The 18,101-nt window shown below is 40.9% G+C and overlaps 1 protein-coding gene across 1 annotated transcript in view; it reads left to right on the forward strand.

Moving 5' to 3' along the window:
• ST8SIA1 (ST8 alpha-N-acetyl-neuraminide alpha-2,8-sialyltransferase 1) overlaps positions 1-18,101 on the forward strand; it is a 159,985-nt gene that overhangs the window by 95,779 nt on the left and 46,105 nt on the right. The window contains exons 3-4 of the mRNA XM_053557786.1: positions 6,303-6,412; positions 12,552-12,644. Coding sequence (XP_053413761.1) covers positions 6,303-6,412; positions 12,552-12,644 — 203 coding nt within the window. The remainder of the gene's footprint in view (positions 1-6,302; positions 6,413-12,551; positions 12,645-18,101) is intronic.

Consider the following 18,101-nt stretch of genomic DNA (forward strand, 5'->3'; position numbering starts at 1 on the left):
TCTTGGCCTAAAGCTATCTCCCTCCTCCACCTGCCAAAGTGCTGGGAGTATGTACAAGTGAGAGCCACTGTGCCTGGCCCAGAGGTGCTCTTAATAAAATGTTGTGGCCGGGCACAGTGGCTCACGCCTGTAATCCTAGCACTCTGGGAGGCCAAGGCATGTGGATTGTTTGAGCTCAGGAGTTTGAGACCAGCCTGAGCAAGAGTGAGACTCCATCTCTAAAAATAGCTGGATATTGTGGCGGGCACCTGTAGTCCCAGCTACTTTGGGAGGCTGAGGCAAGAGGATTGCTCAAGCCCAAGAGTTTGAGATTACTGTGAGCTATGACGCTGCAGGACTCTTATCCATGTAACAGAGTAAGACTCTGTCTCAAAAAAAAAAAAAAAAAAGTGTGTATTCCTGTGAAAATACTTACCATAGTGCTGTTCAATCCAGTCTTCTGCCAACTAAGTGGTTTACATTTTTCTTTTCCTCCTTGTACTTCCTACCTTCCCTCCAAGATTAGCTCAAATGGCACAACAATTAGTGGTTTATGGTGGTTAACTCAGGTGCTTGTAGAGGTAATGCAATTATCATTCAAGACATCTGATTATGTCTGTGGATGGAAGATGAGTAGGTAGCAGGCCTCTTTGTGCTAGCAGCCAAGGTCAGTGCTGGCTCTGCTGTTCTGGGTAGGGGTGGAGTCCCAGCTCCCTGGTCCTCCTGTGGATCACACATTAAGGGGAGGAAGAGGTGAGTCTTCTTTCTGACTTTGGAAATGACTCTAGTAAACAAATGCTTTTGTCATTTAATTAGGAAAACCATTTGGGGATGCTCTAGTACTATTTACATATGGCACAAAAAATAAGGTTTATTTTAGATTTTCATAATGTTCTTTCAAAAGTCATCTTGTCAGCTGGGAATATTTTCACAGTTGGCATTTTTGGTCTGTTTTGGAAAAAGTCTTCTACACATCTCTATAGCACATCTCTTTACTCTCATGCATGCCATCAAACTTGGCATGGCTTTGGTTGGCTTTTGTAAAAGCTTCCTAAGATTATCTAATAGATCAGAAATCTCAACTGCTTTTCTTAATGCCTAAAAACTTCATTTGTTGGCTTAAATTTCACTTCCTTAGCGAGATTTTTCCTAGTCTTATGGCGCATTTTCTACATTTTCTTTTTCTGATTAGAATGTAAGCTCCGTGAGTAGATATTTGTCTATTTTATGCACCATCACACTCCTACCGTCTATGATGGCTTCCGGCCCATGATGGGTGCTCGACAAATAGTTGCTTGATGAAAATTTGCTCACTAAATTATTTATAGAACAAATTGTTAATCATCTGATTTATGCTTAGGGATATAGAGTGTTGAACAAAAAAGATATGACACTTGTAATGATTCCTACAAAAATGTACATTTTAAAACTCATGGGTTGATAGAAGTTGTAGATATACACACAAAGGATCAGTGACCTAACACATATATTTTGTCCAAAGTCTATACAAATCTTTGAAACTGGAAATAGTTTACATAAAGAGAGACAGCATTTTATAGTGGTCTATCAGAATAATGATAATTTCCCCCCATAGGGAATTTAATGTTGCTAGTATATAATAATAATATATTTATATGGGACTTAAGAGTTTCCTGATGATGTTCAGTGCTTACCCTTATTTTAATTCTCATGATCATCCTGAGAGGTAGAGGAGGTTGTTACAATCTTGGCTGCTTTCCAGTGAGGCCCTGAGAGGTTGAGGGATCTGGCAAATCAGATCTAAATCCAGCTGCTTAATAGAATATGATCATTAAGAGAATGGCTATTAACAGATGGAACAGTTATAGGTGAAAAATTTTGGATAAAGATTCATAGGATGAAATTTATGAGTGGCTGAACAAGAACTAAAAAACTTTGGGCTCATCACTATAGTTAATTCCTTAGCGAGGAATCTATCCTTTCATTTGAGTATGTTCTTTAAAGTTAGCAAGAACGTTATAGTATACTGGATTCTCAGGTCAAGTAGACATTTTCTTGCATGGGACAGAGTTATGCATTTGAAAAGATAGCATGCAAACCCTCAATAAAAATACTCTCTGTTAAAATCACAGTACTCCTGTGACAAGGGATGACCGAAGTTCTTTCTAGGTAGTATGCCCGCCAAAAGGTGAATGAATGCCTTGTTCATATGTCATTCTGGAAAGCATTGACCATTGGCAAGTTGAGATATTCTGGGTCTAAAATAGGATAATGAGAGTATTATCTCAATTGCTTAAAAAAATCCATAGTATTTTCTCAATGAATTATTTCTCCTATAAAGCTTTGATGCGCTGTTACTGTTCACTGATGTATTTATCAAAGCTCAGAGAATGCACTCAGGCATTCGAGAAATATTTATTGAAATGAAATGAAATTGCTCTGTGAGGGCTAGCAGATGACAAAATCCAAAAGGAGCAAGAAATTTTTATTAGAAAGAAGTCAGAGAGGGCATTGTTTGTAATTCCTAGGCTTTCGTTTGAGGGCTTCTGGGGGGGGGTCTTTTAATAGTGCATAGATATCATAGTTAAATTTTCTGCTATTAAAATTATTCCTGATTGTTAAGATGGAATTAGATAAATCACTCTTTTACCATGTTCCACAAGAACCATGAAATCTAATCATTTCATGGCTTGAACAAGTCAATGAACTCTGCTGGTAGGAGGAAGGAAATGAAAAAAGGGAAGAAAGATGAATATGCCCCCACGCCAGTGGCCGAGTGAGAAGCTTGGCATAGGTGATCTCATATAAACTTACATAAGCCTGTGCCATCTTACCCTCCTTTAAAGGTGGGAAGCAGAACACAGAGGAGTTTGCCAGCCTCCCCATAATCCTGTAGTTCCACAATTTGGAAGATGGGAGGCAACTTTGGAGTCCAGGTCTATATTTTTGCTGCTTCTGCTTCCCAGATCTGTTTGTTGTGTTCCCAGATTCTTGCTAGAAAATCTGGAATTGCCAGTACAGTGGGTTCATTTAAGAACTTCTCTTTAACAACAAGGAAGAGAGTTTTAAGTTGGCTTTTATAAAGCAAACTAAACATAAATTGAGGATCAATAAACTTATACTTTTCAAATAAACCGTATCCAAATAGCTATGCAAATATGCCATGTATAGTCCACTGAACTCAGGTTTTTGTCCTTACTACTTCCCCAAATCTATCTCGGTTAAGTTCACTAGTGACCTGTGTGTTGCTGAGTCCATTGGCAATTTTCACTGTTATCTCATTTAATTTATTGGTAACATTTGATGCAATTTTTTTCCTTCTTTCTTGAGACACTTAAAAAACAAACTTGGCTCTTTCTTAGACCTCTTCTGTTTTCTGTGTGTACTCATTCACCATCTAGTTTCCCAGCTTTGAATACTTAAGCTGATCACTCTCAACTGTATGTCTCCAGGGAAGACCATTTCCCTGACTGCAGACTAAGATATTCCATTGCCAATTTATTGTCTAATAGGCATCATCTACTTGGCATATCTAAGAGCTCCAGGCCAGGTATGGTGGTTCACCCCTGTAATCCTTACACTTTGTGAAGAGGGAGGATCACTTGAGCCCAGGGGTTCATGACCAGTCTGGGCAAGAGCAAGACCCCATCTCTAGAAAAAAACAGAAAAATTAGCTTAGTGTGGTGGCATGCCCCTGTATGTAGTCCCAGCTACTTGGGAGGCTGAGGCAGGAGGATTGTTGAGCCCAGGGGTTCGAGGATGTAGTGAGCTAGGATCGCACCACTGCATGTGCAACAAAGGAAGACCCTGTTGCAAAAAACCAACCAAACAAAAAAAGCCTTCTATATTCTTCCCCAAACATGCCTCACCTGTGTCTTCCACATCTCAGTGACTGGCCAGTTCATCTTCACAGCTCTTCACGCCAAAACTCTTGGCATCATCCTCAATTCTTCTCTTTTTCTCTTAACCTGTTTTCATTGCATCAGTAAGTGGTCAGGTCTTTCTCAGGAGTATCTTCAAATTTGGCTACTTTTCTCTACTCCTATTACTATCATCCCAGTCCAGGTCACCAAAACCTCCTGCCTGGGTTGTAACAGGAGATTCCTAACTGGCCTTTTCTGTCCATACATCCTACAGCCTGTTCACACAACAACACAGTAATTGCTCTAAAATACGTCCTGATGTCACTCCTTTGCCTACCCTATGTTGACTTGATTCTCATCTTAGAATAAAAACGAGTCTTTACAATGCCCTGTGAGGTCCAACAGAATTTATTCCCCGACCTCCCACCAGCTGGCTCTAATCTTCTCTCCTCCATCTCTGTCCTTTGCATCTTCATCTCCAGACACAGTGGGCCCTTTGCTCTCCCTTGTCCGACCCTGGAGTGTTCCCTTCTGGGGGTCTTTGGACCGGCGGTTCCCACAGAGCTCTGTGTGGCTCACTACCTCATCTCCTGTAGGAATTTGCTCACATGCCTCTTGAGTCCTTTTCTGATTACCCTATTTAAATTGCAATCCCTCTCCAAAAGCATCTCCTAATCCTTCTATGCCAATGCTTTCTTTCTTTCCAGAGCCCCTGTCACCATTTGACATACTGTTCATTTTACTCATTTTTCTTTGTTCATCTCTTTCCCCCATTAGAATAGAATCTCTGTGGGAATGGGGTTTTTATTTATGTCCCTGTCACCCAGGACCTGATGCGTAACATGTGCTTAGTAAATACTTGGGGAAAAAATGAAGAGCTAACTTGAATTGTAAATACTTAAACCTTCATCTGACAAATTACAGATCTAACGAATGGCTTTCTGGTGTTGAACCCAAAGTGTCCTCTCGGAATGTGTTAAAGGGCAGTTCATTGCCTGTCCCTCGCTCTTGAGTTTGTTGGACTAATGCAGGGGGTTCATACCTCTCTGTGGGCAAATGAGAAGATGTCACACTTTAATGTATCTCTATCAGTGGTATTTGCTAGTTATGGCTGTTCTTTTGACAAACTAGACATCAGGGACATAAAATCCTTTCTGCTGCATAAAGTGCCCATCTCAGCTACCAGTGAACACAGAGACTCCTGTAATTTTGCTTTTCTTGTTTAATTACTTCCTGCCATATGAGGCCCTTCCAGTGTGTACTTATGTACCTTTTCTATTCTTCTGGTATAGTCTTTATTATTTGTTTGAGGTCCATCCAGGTGGCCTACTTAGCATCAGTCTAGTTATTTTTGGTGCCAGTTATGTGTGTGGAAGGTCTTCCCCCAAAGAATCCCAACTGGTCTGCGTCCTTTTAGCAAGCAGGAGATTCTGCACTTGATACTTCTTGCTGACCCAACTAGAAGTGGCCAAATGACTCATTTGCCTTTCAGGGACTATTGCTGGGTTTCTGTATCCCCAGGTGCTATAAATAGCACTTCAGGACACACTCAGATCTGCTGAATATTTTCTGTGCGGACCAGGTCAGTGACTGCAGAAAGCAAGTTATCGCTTGCTGTCTGGTTCCACATTGGTCATTTGTCCTTTAGTGCCTCTTAAGTTCTAGACAGACCCACCCAGGGTGTTTATTTGCTCACAGACACAGGGCTTGCTCTCCGTAAATACTTCTAGTGTCTTTTTTTACGTTGCTTTCTCTGCCTGGGAAGATCATACTTATTTTTTAAGAGTCATCTCAAGTGAGAGAGCTTTCCCCATCTGTGTTGGCTTGGAAGAAGATGCTTTTTTGTTCCTCAGGGAGGTGCCCCATAGCTCTTAGTGTGTATTTCTTGTACAGCAACCTCAGCCTTATATTAGGGTTTGTTACCTAAGTATATAGGTTCACACTCTCCTCAGCCCTTTTTCTCCTCCTGTCTCAAATTGTGAATGCTGAGGCCCGTGACTTCTGCATCCTTGGATTGCTCCCCAGCAACTAGCATAGGAAATGCTCAGAAACGTTTGTTGAATGAATGGCTGATCCTGTGAATGAATGAAATGGCAGTCACATAAGGAATAGAATTCATTTGAGTTTGTTCCCAGCTTAATACCTTTAAAAATAATCCTATGTTTAGTTTGGATTTTTCTATTTTCCTTAGCAAACACCCTCTATTACATGTACAGCAAATTGGAGACAGAAAAAAAAATATTGTTATTTATTTAAATACACTTTCAGGCAGGTTTTTTTTTTTGTTTGTTTGTTTTGCTGTTTTCATTTCAAAGAAAGAGGGTAGCATGTTCCTTAACAACTTCTTGGCATCTTTCTTTTCACATGCTCTTTCTCCCGCGGCCCAGCCTTCAGTCAGATTTCTCCAAAGGGCTGTAAACAATGATTTTGTGAGGTTGTGTGTTCTTTGCAGTGAAAACCCGCCTTGTTTTCTGTTGCTAGGCAACCCCCTTCCAGCTGCCATTGAAGAAATGTGCGGTGGTGGGAAATGGTGGGATTCTGAAGAAGAGTGGCTGTGGCCGTCAAATAGATGAAGCAAATTTTGTCATGCGGTAAGAGAGAGCACCCACAGCGCGGCCTCTGCCTTTCTCTCCTTGTCCCCACCCCTCCCGTGAGCCCCAGGGCCTTTCAGAACTAGTCACTGTGATTAATCAGTTGTAGCAGGCTCCTTGGCTTCCCTTTAAGCTCATGGACAAGGGAGTTTAGGAGAGGGGAAAAGGGAGAGAGGGAACAAAGCCCGCGGAGGCCCTGAAGGAGAGAGATACCCACTCTGCTGAGAAGGAAGGCTTCCGGGAATGGTGGAAAAACGGAGATGTTAGTTTAGATAATACAGTCAGTTGATTAAAAACTTTTCCATTTGTTCTTTTATTAAAGCTAACTCTGTGTGAAAAAGCATGTTAATTTGTTCATTTTATTCTGCTCCTTAGTGCTCTTACTTTTTCACAAAAGCATCTGTAAATAGCAAGTGGGATCTTTGTGTGACTAGGAGAACTGGAAAGGAGGGGGGATTCAAACAAGGAGGACCCTGGGTAAAGGGACTGAGAAGGGTGGGGATGTGAACAGTGGAAACAGGAGGCCCCTGCAGGACAGGGAAAGGAATTGCTGAGACTCAGCCAGCCAAGGGTAGAGACCACCCCTTTGCATTGGCACCAGCCTGGCTGTTGGGTGATTTTGACCAGACAAGCTTAGCAGCCAGGTACAGAAGCAAAGGAAGCCTGTGATTGGATGAAGGCAGGTTTGAGATGATCTGGGTGGGAGGAAGCAGGACAGGGGATGACGACAAGGAGCTTTCTGGCTAGAGAGAGTACGAGGTAACACTCCGTGAATTTGGGGCTGGGTGCAGGAGGGCTCTGAGACAAGCCTGAAAGAGAGGCAGAGGGCCAAAAATGAATGAGGGGGTCAGCTTGGGGGTGGGGGTGGGGTGGGCTCCTGGCAGTGGAAGAATAGTAAGAAGAAGCTAAAGTCAAGGAATAGCCCTCCGGAGGGTAAGATTTCAGAGTTTGGCTTATCTAGGCATGAGCAGACATTTTCTAGAAAAGGAAAACATTCTTTTGTTATTGAGGAAATAAAGAAACTTTGAGGATAGACTCCGCAGGAACCCTAGGGTCTTTCAGGTGGACCCTAAAGTTTCACTGAAGTGGCGTGTCCATGAACCAGGTGTCAAAAGGTTCCTTGGCTGGAAAGGGGGAAGACAGCAGTGACACAGAGGGCAGGAAACAGAGAAGGGAGGGAGTTAATTTTGTTTGTGTTTATTTTTAACGATAAATAAGTAACAGTCTAGGAATGGCAAAGGTAGCCCACAGAACATTAAGCCTCCTCTGAGCCTCAAGTGAGGTGGGATGGGAAGCGTAAAGGCTCCATGGGAGAGCGTTTCAGGGAAGCCATGGACTTGGGGGAGGGCCAAGTTCCCTGCCTATGGGTGAGAGCAGGACTTCTTAAAAGACGTTGCTTTCACTTGGTGAAGTCTGCAGCAGGATGGGGTGGCCCTTCCATACCAACCTGTCCTTGCAGTGGGTGCCCTAGCATCGTTTTGCCAGAGTAGGAAGGTGTTTTCCTGTCTGTTGCATTTTCTTCTTTTTGGCAATATATTACAAACCATAGGACAATTTTTTAAAATATAGTTCTTTGAATTCCAGTCAACGCAGCATCTGTTTATTGAGTATCTACCACATATTGGGCCTTGAACTGGGTCTGGAAATGGTCTGCTGAATAATGCTGTCATGGACCCAGACGCTGGAGATGTACTTGCTCTGATGGGGGGATTCAGGTACATGGGGGCCTCTCGGGAGAAGTCATGTCTGGGCTGAGTCCTTTCTCAATCCCACCTCAGGGAAGAGAAACAACCTGTCCAAGGCTTTCATGTGGCTAAGACGGCAAGTGCTGCTGCCATGTTGTGAACACTGGGGAGAATGGTGGGAGATGGAGCCAGGGAGGCATTTAGGACTTAGGGTGGATAAAATCACCTTGAGAGTGTGCAGAGATGAGAGGAGATCTGGGCCGCTTCAGGCATCCACTCTAGTGTTTGGCATTCTGTGAGGCTGAGGAGCCAGCAAAGGACACAAAGAGCAGGGGACAGGCCCCTCTGTTGGCTAGGTCTGCCACCCATAGCACGCTGCTTTTCCTTTGCAGGGGCTCAGCTTTCTAATCCGTATGAGGGGGTGTGAGTAGACAATTCCTGAGGCTTTTCCACTCTGGCAACTCAGATTCCAACTATGATAATACAAAACTATAGTAGGACCTCTGTAAGTTGACTACCCGATGGACTCTAACAAGCTGGTCAACATACAGAGATGGTCAACATAAAGAACTAGGCCTACTGTGCTGATATGTACACATAAGTGCATGTTTGGTCAGTGAGAATTAGGTCACCTTTAGGAGGTGATCAATGTACACAGGTGGCCAACTATGGAGGTTCTACTGTCTATGATTTTTTTTTTTTTTTTTTTTGTAGAGACAGAGTTTCACTTTATGGCCCTCGGTAGAGTACCGTGGTTTGAACCCACCACCCTCGGTATATGGGGCCTGCACCCTGCTCACTGAGCCACAGGTGCTGCCCTACTGTCTATGATTTTAACATGGTTTATCTCATTTAAATTTTCAAATTGTTCTCATCTGTGAGTTTATTTGCTTACTCTAAAAACTATACAATAAGGAAGAAATAAATAGATAATATTAAATTCACAGATTCAGAGGCATTAAGTGATTTCAAGTGGTCTTCATACAGTGTAGAAGGAATCAGTGCAATAAGTATTTTTGTATCATCCCAAGTGTGTAAATGTGTGTCATTATGTTTAGTAAGGTGGATGTTTTATACTTAACATATAGAAGATTAGGTCTACACATCATGGAGGGTTATCTAATGGGGCCACGTTTATCACGAATTAAGTAGGACTAAGTTGGCCTTATGTGCAATCTGGTTCAAGTTCAAGATTCATGAGGGCCCAGCACAATATTCAGCATAATATTCACAGACTATGGAGGAGGTGAGGATTAAAAAGAATTCAGAGAAAGAACATCATTCCTAAAGCTATGTATACATGTACCCTTGATTAATTTGAAGAATAGTGCCATTTTCATAACACATTTGAATTTTTAAGAAGCCTTATTTATGGTTTACATTAGGGGAGTCATAAATGTCGGTAAATTATTTTAAAATTAGTACTGGATCACTTGCAGATCCATTTATAAATGACTTGCTCAATACACACGTTGGGGGCACCTTTAGGATACTGAGATAGTATCACATATTCCAAATTAAACACTTAGTGGGTAAATGCAGATTGGAAGGCACATGGTAAGTGTGAGCCTAGATGACAGGGTGCCTAGACAGATCCAGTGAGCAAGGAGGCCCCAAAATAGCCCAGCCTGTACGGAGCGAAACACCAGATTACAGTTCCAAATGTCTTCTAGGATTAGGATGTAACAATTCTGAAATTTTCCTTCCTCAGATGTTTTCAAACATGTCTTCTAGTGCTAAAAATCAATTTCCCATTTTTCAAAGTAAACATTTGCTCCGTAACCAAAAACAACACTTTAAAAAATAATATCGTTGAATTCAATTTATCTGGAAGGTCTGCAAGATAGAGGTAATAGTAGTTGCATCTTAAGAGAGGAACTGTGTGGATTCAAGATGCATTTGAGGGCAACAAAATTTTGGTGGCTTTTTGAATGACACTCAAAGGCATCTTTTGCATACACTAATATACAAATATAGACAAAAATTTAAAAGTAATTTTATGATTCTTTAATTTAAAGATTTCTTTCTCCCAAGCCCATTTCCCCCCCATCTCCACTCCCCAAATCAAGGCATATTCATTTCTCAACAGCTTTATGGATTTGGTCTCTTTTAGGATCATGAGCACATTCAGTTACTAAGATACTTTAGCCATTAATGTCTATCATTTGTGTCAACAAGCGATAAGGCAAAATTTGAAACACTTTTACACAATTATGCCTTATTAGAAATAATTCGCATGCAATGTGCCTGTTATGTTAATCTATGCAATTATCAACTTACTTGATGAGTTAAAATTATGGTGTGCTTTTCCTAAGAGAAGGGATATACAGGAAAGTACCACAGATAGATGCACGTCACAAGAAGATTCTATAAAAGAACTTAAGGACGATATTTACATTAAAATGTATTGTCATCATTTTCCAGAAATGCATTAAGATACATATAATCTTTATTTCATACAAAATGGATATAAAATATTATCTTTATGGTTTTAAACATTTCTGTTGGAGGATATAATCAGTTTCTGCAAATTTTTCTTGTGCTGTTACTTGGTGGCATGAAATGTGAAGAGACCCAGGCCTATGGGCCATAGAACATACAGACAAAGAAAGTATTTACTCATGAAAACCAACTTGTTTTGTTTAATTGTGATGACACAGGTTGGCAGCACTCCCAGCAGTATTCAGGGTTTATAGTTTCAGTATAACGTGGTTGATTCTCACGTGTTTCCAAGGGCAATCAAAATCAAAGCTTCTTTAAAAGTGTCTAAATTTTTGGTCTGTGTTTTAGTTCAAAGGAGTCATCTATGTCTTTGCAAAGATCAGTTACATTGCCAAGACCACAGTCAAGTACCACAGCCGGAAGAGGCTGATTGTTAATGCCCAAACACTCTGCCTCATGAAAACCCTCAGGAAACCACGTGGGCCATGGGACAATCACCAGACTGTAGATATTGTAGGAGCAGGCTCTGTTACTTGGGCTCTTCCCAGTTCCCCACAATGAATGCCCCACGGTGTATGCTCTCAATAGGCATTCAGCAAAAGTCACTGACTGGCTGCGTGACCTGTGGGTCTTTGCCAGAAGAACCAGTATCTCATTCCGAAAGAGCAGATGCAAGAAAGATTCTGAGTCAACGGAGACAGATATCTGCATAGGTTACCCTGCTGTGGTGAGAGTCACAGGGTCAATACAAGACAAAATCAGGGAACTTGAGCTGATGAGCTGAGAGGGCTCCTGGATATTTCTATCGCTTGGGGGAAACCTATAGGGAAAATGTAGTAGTTGGGGGAACTAGCAGAGATCTCAATATTCGTAAGCTGTCTTTACCTATAAATAAAAGATATTTTGGTTTGCTGAAGTAATAAAAAGTTAGAGATGTTCTGCTATGGTAGGACTCTAGTTAGGGATATGAGTGAAGAGGAGAAATTAGGACATGGTAATAAAACCTAATGGAAACTGTAGGCTCGCTTGGGGTTTTCTTAGATAATTAATGTATATTTAGTTGTATTTGTATGATATTTCTGATTTGTGATAATTTTGAGGATTTACTATGTGTGAGACATCAAGGTTACAGACTTTTTAGACATTGCCTATTTCTTTAAGTCTTTAACAATTTAACGAAAGAGGAAAAATCATTGTCCGCATTTTGTTTAATGAGTTAACTTGTCTAATGACCCTCAGGCAGGACGCTGTGGGATTTGGATTTGCAATGGGCATGTTTTCCATTGTAAACAGTCATTAGACATTGTGGCCAAGGAAAGCAATTGGGGCAGGCTGGTATTTTAGAGATGGGATTGGCTGGCTGTTTCCCTCACCAGAAAAACATCAGCTATCATTTTTCCTTTGGCTGAACTGGGATGGTGGGGAATCATCGCACTTCTTTGGATGACAAATCATTGTGTCTTCGCTGGTAATCAACCTATGCATTGCCATGTACGTAAAAGTCAGACTTGTGTTGATTTAGGTAAATGAGACGTTGCCCTGAATTCTCTATTATAAATTTAGATTTGGGGGCACAACAACAAAAGAAACACTAGCAAATATATCAATTCCTCTCTGTCACTTAAGGTTTATGGGTGTGCAGAGAACACTGTAGGTTCTGTGTCCTGTACTGTGTCACACTTTCTCGAGTCAAAGGTTAAGTCTAATACTTCCTGTCCTACCATCTCAAAAATATTCTGAATGGAGTAAATACATTTTAGTTACTGTCTCTTTCTTTCATAGATCATTGACCTCTCTGGCTGACATTTTCTTTCTTCTAAAACAGGACTAGTTTTTATGACAGCATTTTGAAGATGCTGGTAATTACCTAGTCATCTAATATCTATTAAAAGGAAGAGGTGGTAAAAAATGATTTGTGCATGGAGCTAGAATGACTAATATTCCTATTCGTGCCGTTATAAACAATTAGAAATATGTAAATAAGTTTAAATCGTTTGTTCTTGTTTGTCTAGATGCAATCTTCCTCCTTTGTCAAGTGAATATACGAAAGATGTTGGATCCAAAAGTCATTTAGTGACAGCTAATCCGAGCATCATTAGGCAAAGGTAAGAGTTTGTAACTTCTGTTTGTAAGGAATTAAGGAGGAAGGCTTTGGATGTATTTAGCTTCTCAAAGGCAGTGAGCATAATTCAGTTTGAGAAACAAACAAGAAAACCATCTGGACTGGCAGGGAGGATGGAAGGAATTGTAAATAAACGAGGCAGAATTATGGGAATCCAAACAAAATTTTATGTTTCCTCTGGGATTCTGTTTCTTGCCTTTAGAGATGGTAGAATAATCTGAGGGCCAATTGTTTTGCTCAAGAAAAGAACAATATTCTGCTTACTCATTACTATTACTTTCCAGCTTACTGCCTTTAGTCTCAATTTATTGATTGGTAATTGTGAACTGAATTAACATCAAGAATAAAAACAAACAAATGACCAACCTACGGTGTGTGTATATGTATATATACATATATATTTTGATATTCATCAAAATGGCAATATTATCAGAATGTACAAGAAAGTGTGGTTATACTCTATTATATCTAATCAGATTTGGGAAAGCAAATGGAAAATTCTTGTTCAAGTATCAATTCCAGAAATCTTGGAATTCTTTGGAATTCCAAGCAATTACAGTCTTAGAAGTTGCAGTGGGCCCTTCTCAGGGGTCCGTCTCTGGTTAAGGAAGCCCATCAGTGAGCTGTCAGCTGTTTCTCTGAGGACTGTTCATTGTAAAGGATAAGTCAGTCTCTGAGGAAACAGGAATCAAATGCTGTCTTTAGACCTAGCAATTAGGAGTGAAATATCCGGATGTTTTGGGCCCAGGCAAGTGAATAGTGTGTGTGTGTGTGTGTGTGTCACTTTATCACAATGCACAATTACTTGCTTTGGTTCATAAGTAAAGGGTTCCCATAAAATGTCTAGGAATGCAATTAAACAATTTTTAATTCTGAGAGATACTGTGAAAACACCATCTTCAATGTACCCTTTACTTTCTCTTAAGTAATGGATAAGATTGTTTATTTCCTCATATCAAAAACAACATTATGCATTGTTAATATTTTAAGCTTTCATTAGTATGTTGAGTAAAAAAATGATATATTATTTTTAACTTAATTTGCTTTTTTTTAATTAAGAAGGGCTGAGTGGATATTGATTATTAGTATTTCTTCTTTGGTGAATTGCTTCTTTGTATCTTTTGCCTATTTTCTGCTCTCATTTAAAATATTTTTCTGTTGATTTATAGGAACTGCTTATATTAGGGATATTAGGTCTTTTGTTATAGATGTAGCAAATATTTTCTTCTAGTCTGTTTAATGTTTTAATATGTTTAATGTTTTAATTTTCATTCTATTGGAGTTTAAAATTTTTTAGGCACTGAGATTTGTGAGTCTTTTCTTTCATGACTTCTTTTATTAAAACAAACTGTCTTTAGATGATCATACTAACGCTGCTCCTTTTCCCCCATGAAAAACAGGCCCTGTATTTTTCTAGTGCATTGAATAGCTTTTTATATTCAAGAAATGTAATCCATGTGAATGTATTTATTTTTATAAATAATAATTTTATCGTGTTTCAACACCAATAATAAGTTCATTATAAGCAGTTAAACACAGGAGACAAATACAAAGAAGAAATAACAGGACACTTACTGAAATAAAGATTTTCTTTGATTACATTTTTAAAAAATACTTTGCAGATATATAGGAAATTGCAAAAGAAAAAAGAAAAAAAGAAAAAAAAAAAAGCTTCCATGTACTCTTTACCCAGTTTCCCCCAAAGGTTATGTCTTTTATAACTATACTTTAATACTTTGACTATTATTTTGATTTGGGTTAGGAATAAAATAAATTTTAAGAAGGAATAAACGTTTCTGGGGCGGGGGGATGAAACATTTAGCATATTATATCTAGGAACAGAAGATTCTGTTTTTCTACTTGAATAGACAGAGTTGGTATGAGATTTAAAATGCCATGTGAAAAAGAATTATTTAGAGCAAGATTTAGAACAGGGTGTCAGAGAGAGAGGAAGAGAGGGATTGAAGAAGGGAGAGAGATAGAAAAAGAGATTGTGCTTTTGAGGAAAAAATAGACCTACAAATGGAGGAAGGACAGAGTCGAACATTAAGTACTGAAGAAGAAAGCAAACTTGTTAGTTAAAACTTAAGTTCAATATGAAGAAAAATTCCTGGACAAGCAAGGATCCTTAATATAAATATCGTATGCCTTTATTTATCATTTCTGTGGGCCAGCTTCTGTGTACTTTATATGCATTACAAATCACACTTAATCCTTAAAACAATCCTAGAGGTAGAAACTATTTCAATTTATGTATTTTATAGAAGGAGCCTGTGATATGGTAAGTTTAGGAACCTGCTCGTACTTACAGCTGCTATAATCCATCCGGGACTTTACCCAGACCTCTCTCATTCCAAAGCCCATGTTCCTAATCAGTGACCATTTCTAAAAGGAAAAAACTCAAACCGTTTCTTCCTCTGCTCTCACACCATCACAACAATCAAAACCGAACTTCTGAAACCAAATGTGTTTGGGTTCTCCTTACACACAAGCAAGCAATCAGTTCTGCAATGGATGTAGGCCGGGTGTCTTCCAGTTCATTTCCTACACTGTCTGCCTAAAGACAGTGTCAGATACTGCAGGGTGAGGGCTCAGTCCCGTGAGACAGCCTGCTCTCCCAGTCACTAGGACAGGCCACCGGAACTTCTCACTAACTTGGCTTCAAGTTGGGGATCCCACCACTCCCACTTTGGCTTTGATTAATTTGCTAGAGCAGCTCACAAAACTCAGGGAAACACATTGATCGGTTTATTATAAAGGATATCACAAAGGCTACAGAAGAAGAAAGGCATAGGGCAAGGTTTGGGGTAGGGGCATGGAGCTTCCGTGCCCTCCCTGGGGCATCACCCTCCAGGAGCCTTAGCTATCTGGAAGCCTCTAAACCAAGTCTTTCCAGGTGTTTGTTGAGCCTTCATTGCATTAGATCATCTACCAGCTTTGTATTAGTATTGAGTACATTGGATGCTTGCTTTCCCATTCTTGTGATACTTCACTAAGAAGAAGGTGCTTCAACTCCATCCAGGTTGATAGAAAAGATGTAAAGTAATTTAATTAACGATCTTTAAAAATTTTTTATGGCACACCTAAGATCCTCTTACAGCACACCAGTGTGCCCTAATTCTTCCTTGGTCTTTCTGGTGACCAGCCCCATTGTGGGGCTACCTCGGAACTGCCAGCATCGGTCAATTATTAGCATACAAAAAAGACATCACCGTGGAGTTTCTAAAGATTTTAGTAGTTGTGTACTAGGAAATGGGTTGAAAACCGAATCGGTATTTCACAATATCACAGTCCTCCACCAGTCTTCAGACCTGAATCCCTGGCCTCAGCAGGACATACAACACAAAAGATACAGCCATTTATTAGAATCTCATTCGATCCTTAGCAATTAGCCTGGTCTGTCATGTCGCAGCCTGTCTCCCAGGGAGGCCCCTCAGGTAGGAGTGCAGGCTTCCACTGATCTTGTCAGGTTTCCCTAGGTGCAAAACTTACTTACTCATTTCTCTTCCCTTGGCTGTTATTTCTCCTTTTCTCCATTTGCTATTTATTTTTACCCAGACTGTTTCATCTTTGAAAGGGATGTTAGATTCAGCCATTGTGCTGGTCCAGACTGCTGGCAACAGTATTTACCTAGCAAATTTACCCTGCAGTCCCCTTCCACTCGCACAGGTGCACGGCCTGCAGGCCACATAGAGACATTTACTGTGAGCCCTAACTTTGCCAGGGTGGGTGAAGGCACAATCCTCCCTACTGGGCCTTTCGGAATTCTGACCTGGAGGTTTAAAGGTGCAGATACAGTCTCTTGCTTAGGAACCATCTCTGCTTTAGCACCAGCATCATCCCCACCATTCTCCCCCAGAGTCCCCAGAATAGAGGAGGAATCTATCCAGTGGGGACCCTCCCTTAACCTCCCTCATTTTGAGTGTAAGCACACACTCATGAAAGTGTGTAAGCCAGCTTGTCAGTCCTTTATCTACTCTTGTTTTAGATAGTAAATAATCCCTTCCCTCCTCCCTCCCTCCCTCCCTTCCTTTCTTTTCTTTCTCTTTTTTGGGGGGGGTGGGGGGCAGAGTCTCACTTTGTCCCCCTGGGTAGAGTACCAGGTGTCGTTGCTCACAACAACTTCAAACTCTTGGGCTCAAGCAATCCTCTTGCTTCATCCTCCTGAGTAGCTGGGACTACAGGCGCCTGCCACAATGCCCTCTTTAGTAGAGATGAGGTCTCACTCTTGTTCAGGCTGGCCTGAAACTCCTGAGCTCAGGTAATCCACCCACCTGGGCCTCCCAATACTGGGATTATAGGCATGAGCCACCATGCCCCGCCCAGTTAGCCAATGTTTCAGCTACCCATACCAATTTTCTATTAAACCATTTCTCTGAGGATGGTGTGTAACAATATGTCTGTTTAATGTGGTATTTCTTTGTCCACTGTTGGACATTATGGGCTGTAAAGTGCATCCCTTGGTCTGAAGAAATGTAACTCTGAGTCAAATTAGCCACAGTATCTTCTGCTCTGATTTTTTAATAGTGTTTTGGGCATTGGTCTCTAGCACTAAGTATGTAAAGTCAGTTTGGAATAAGTATCTAGTCCCATCTGGAGCTGTTTATACCCCCCCACCACCTGCAGCGCTACTGGCGTTGGTCTAATGCAATCCACTTGCCCACTATGTTGGAGTAGGGAGGGCTTTTTCCTGGGGACCACCTGTAGTCTTTATCTCGATAGACAGAACAGTTCTTGTTGGCATTTTGTGCTGCAAAGGATGTGAGAAGAATATATCTAGATTCATCCATCTCTGCATAGCTATAGCTCCCCCACACCCACTCATTCCATGGATCTTTTACTGTTGGGAGGCTAGCGAGGGGGTCCCATTGGCCTGCCCAGTCTTCGATAGTGTTGCATCAACACCTTCATTTTCGCTTCATCAATGTCTGCCATTTTTCAATAATCATCTATAGATTTCCATCCCGCGGAGATGAATCCTGTGATTCTCCCCTTTAATCATTTTAGTGACCTTGCTATGAAGGAGACCCATCCACAGAAGCTGAGATAGAAAATCAGATAAAACTTGTCAAACTCTGCTTTGATTTTGTAGGAGTAATATCACTTGGGCCCCTGTGAGGAAGGGGCTCCCTTAGTCGCCGTCACACCTGGATAATGGGCTTATGCAGTGAGTGACTGTCCCCATCATCATAAAGCCAGTCTCGCATGGTTTGCCCGCAAAGCGTATCAGCTGCTGCATCTGGAGTGTTCCACTGGCACTTGTTGGAAGAAATAAGTAGTCCTCCTCCTCTAAGTCAACAGACTTTGTCTAGTCCTGTAGACAGGCTATTCACTTGAGAATAACCTCCTGTGTGTGTCTGGATCATGAGTAGCCTTCTGCTCAGTAGTGAGCTGTGAGCCCTGCATCAACCCAGGCATGTTCTTCCACCTGCAGTTTGAA

Source organism: Nycticebus coucang, chromosome 12, assembly GCF_027406575.1.
Source record: "Nycticebus coucang isolate mNycCou1 chromosome 12, mNycCou1.pri, whole genome shotgun sequence".
Lineage (NCBI taxonomy): Eukaryota > Metazoa > Chordata > Mammalia > Primates > Lorisidae > Nycticebus > Nycticebus coucang.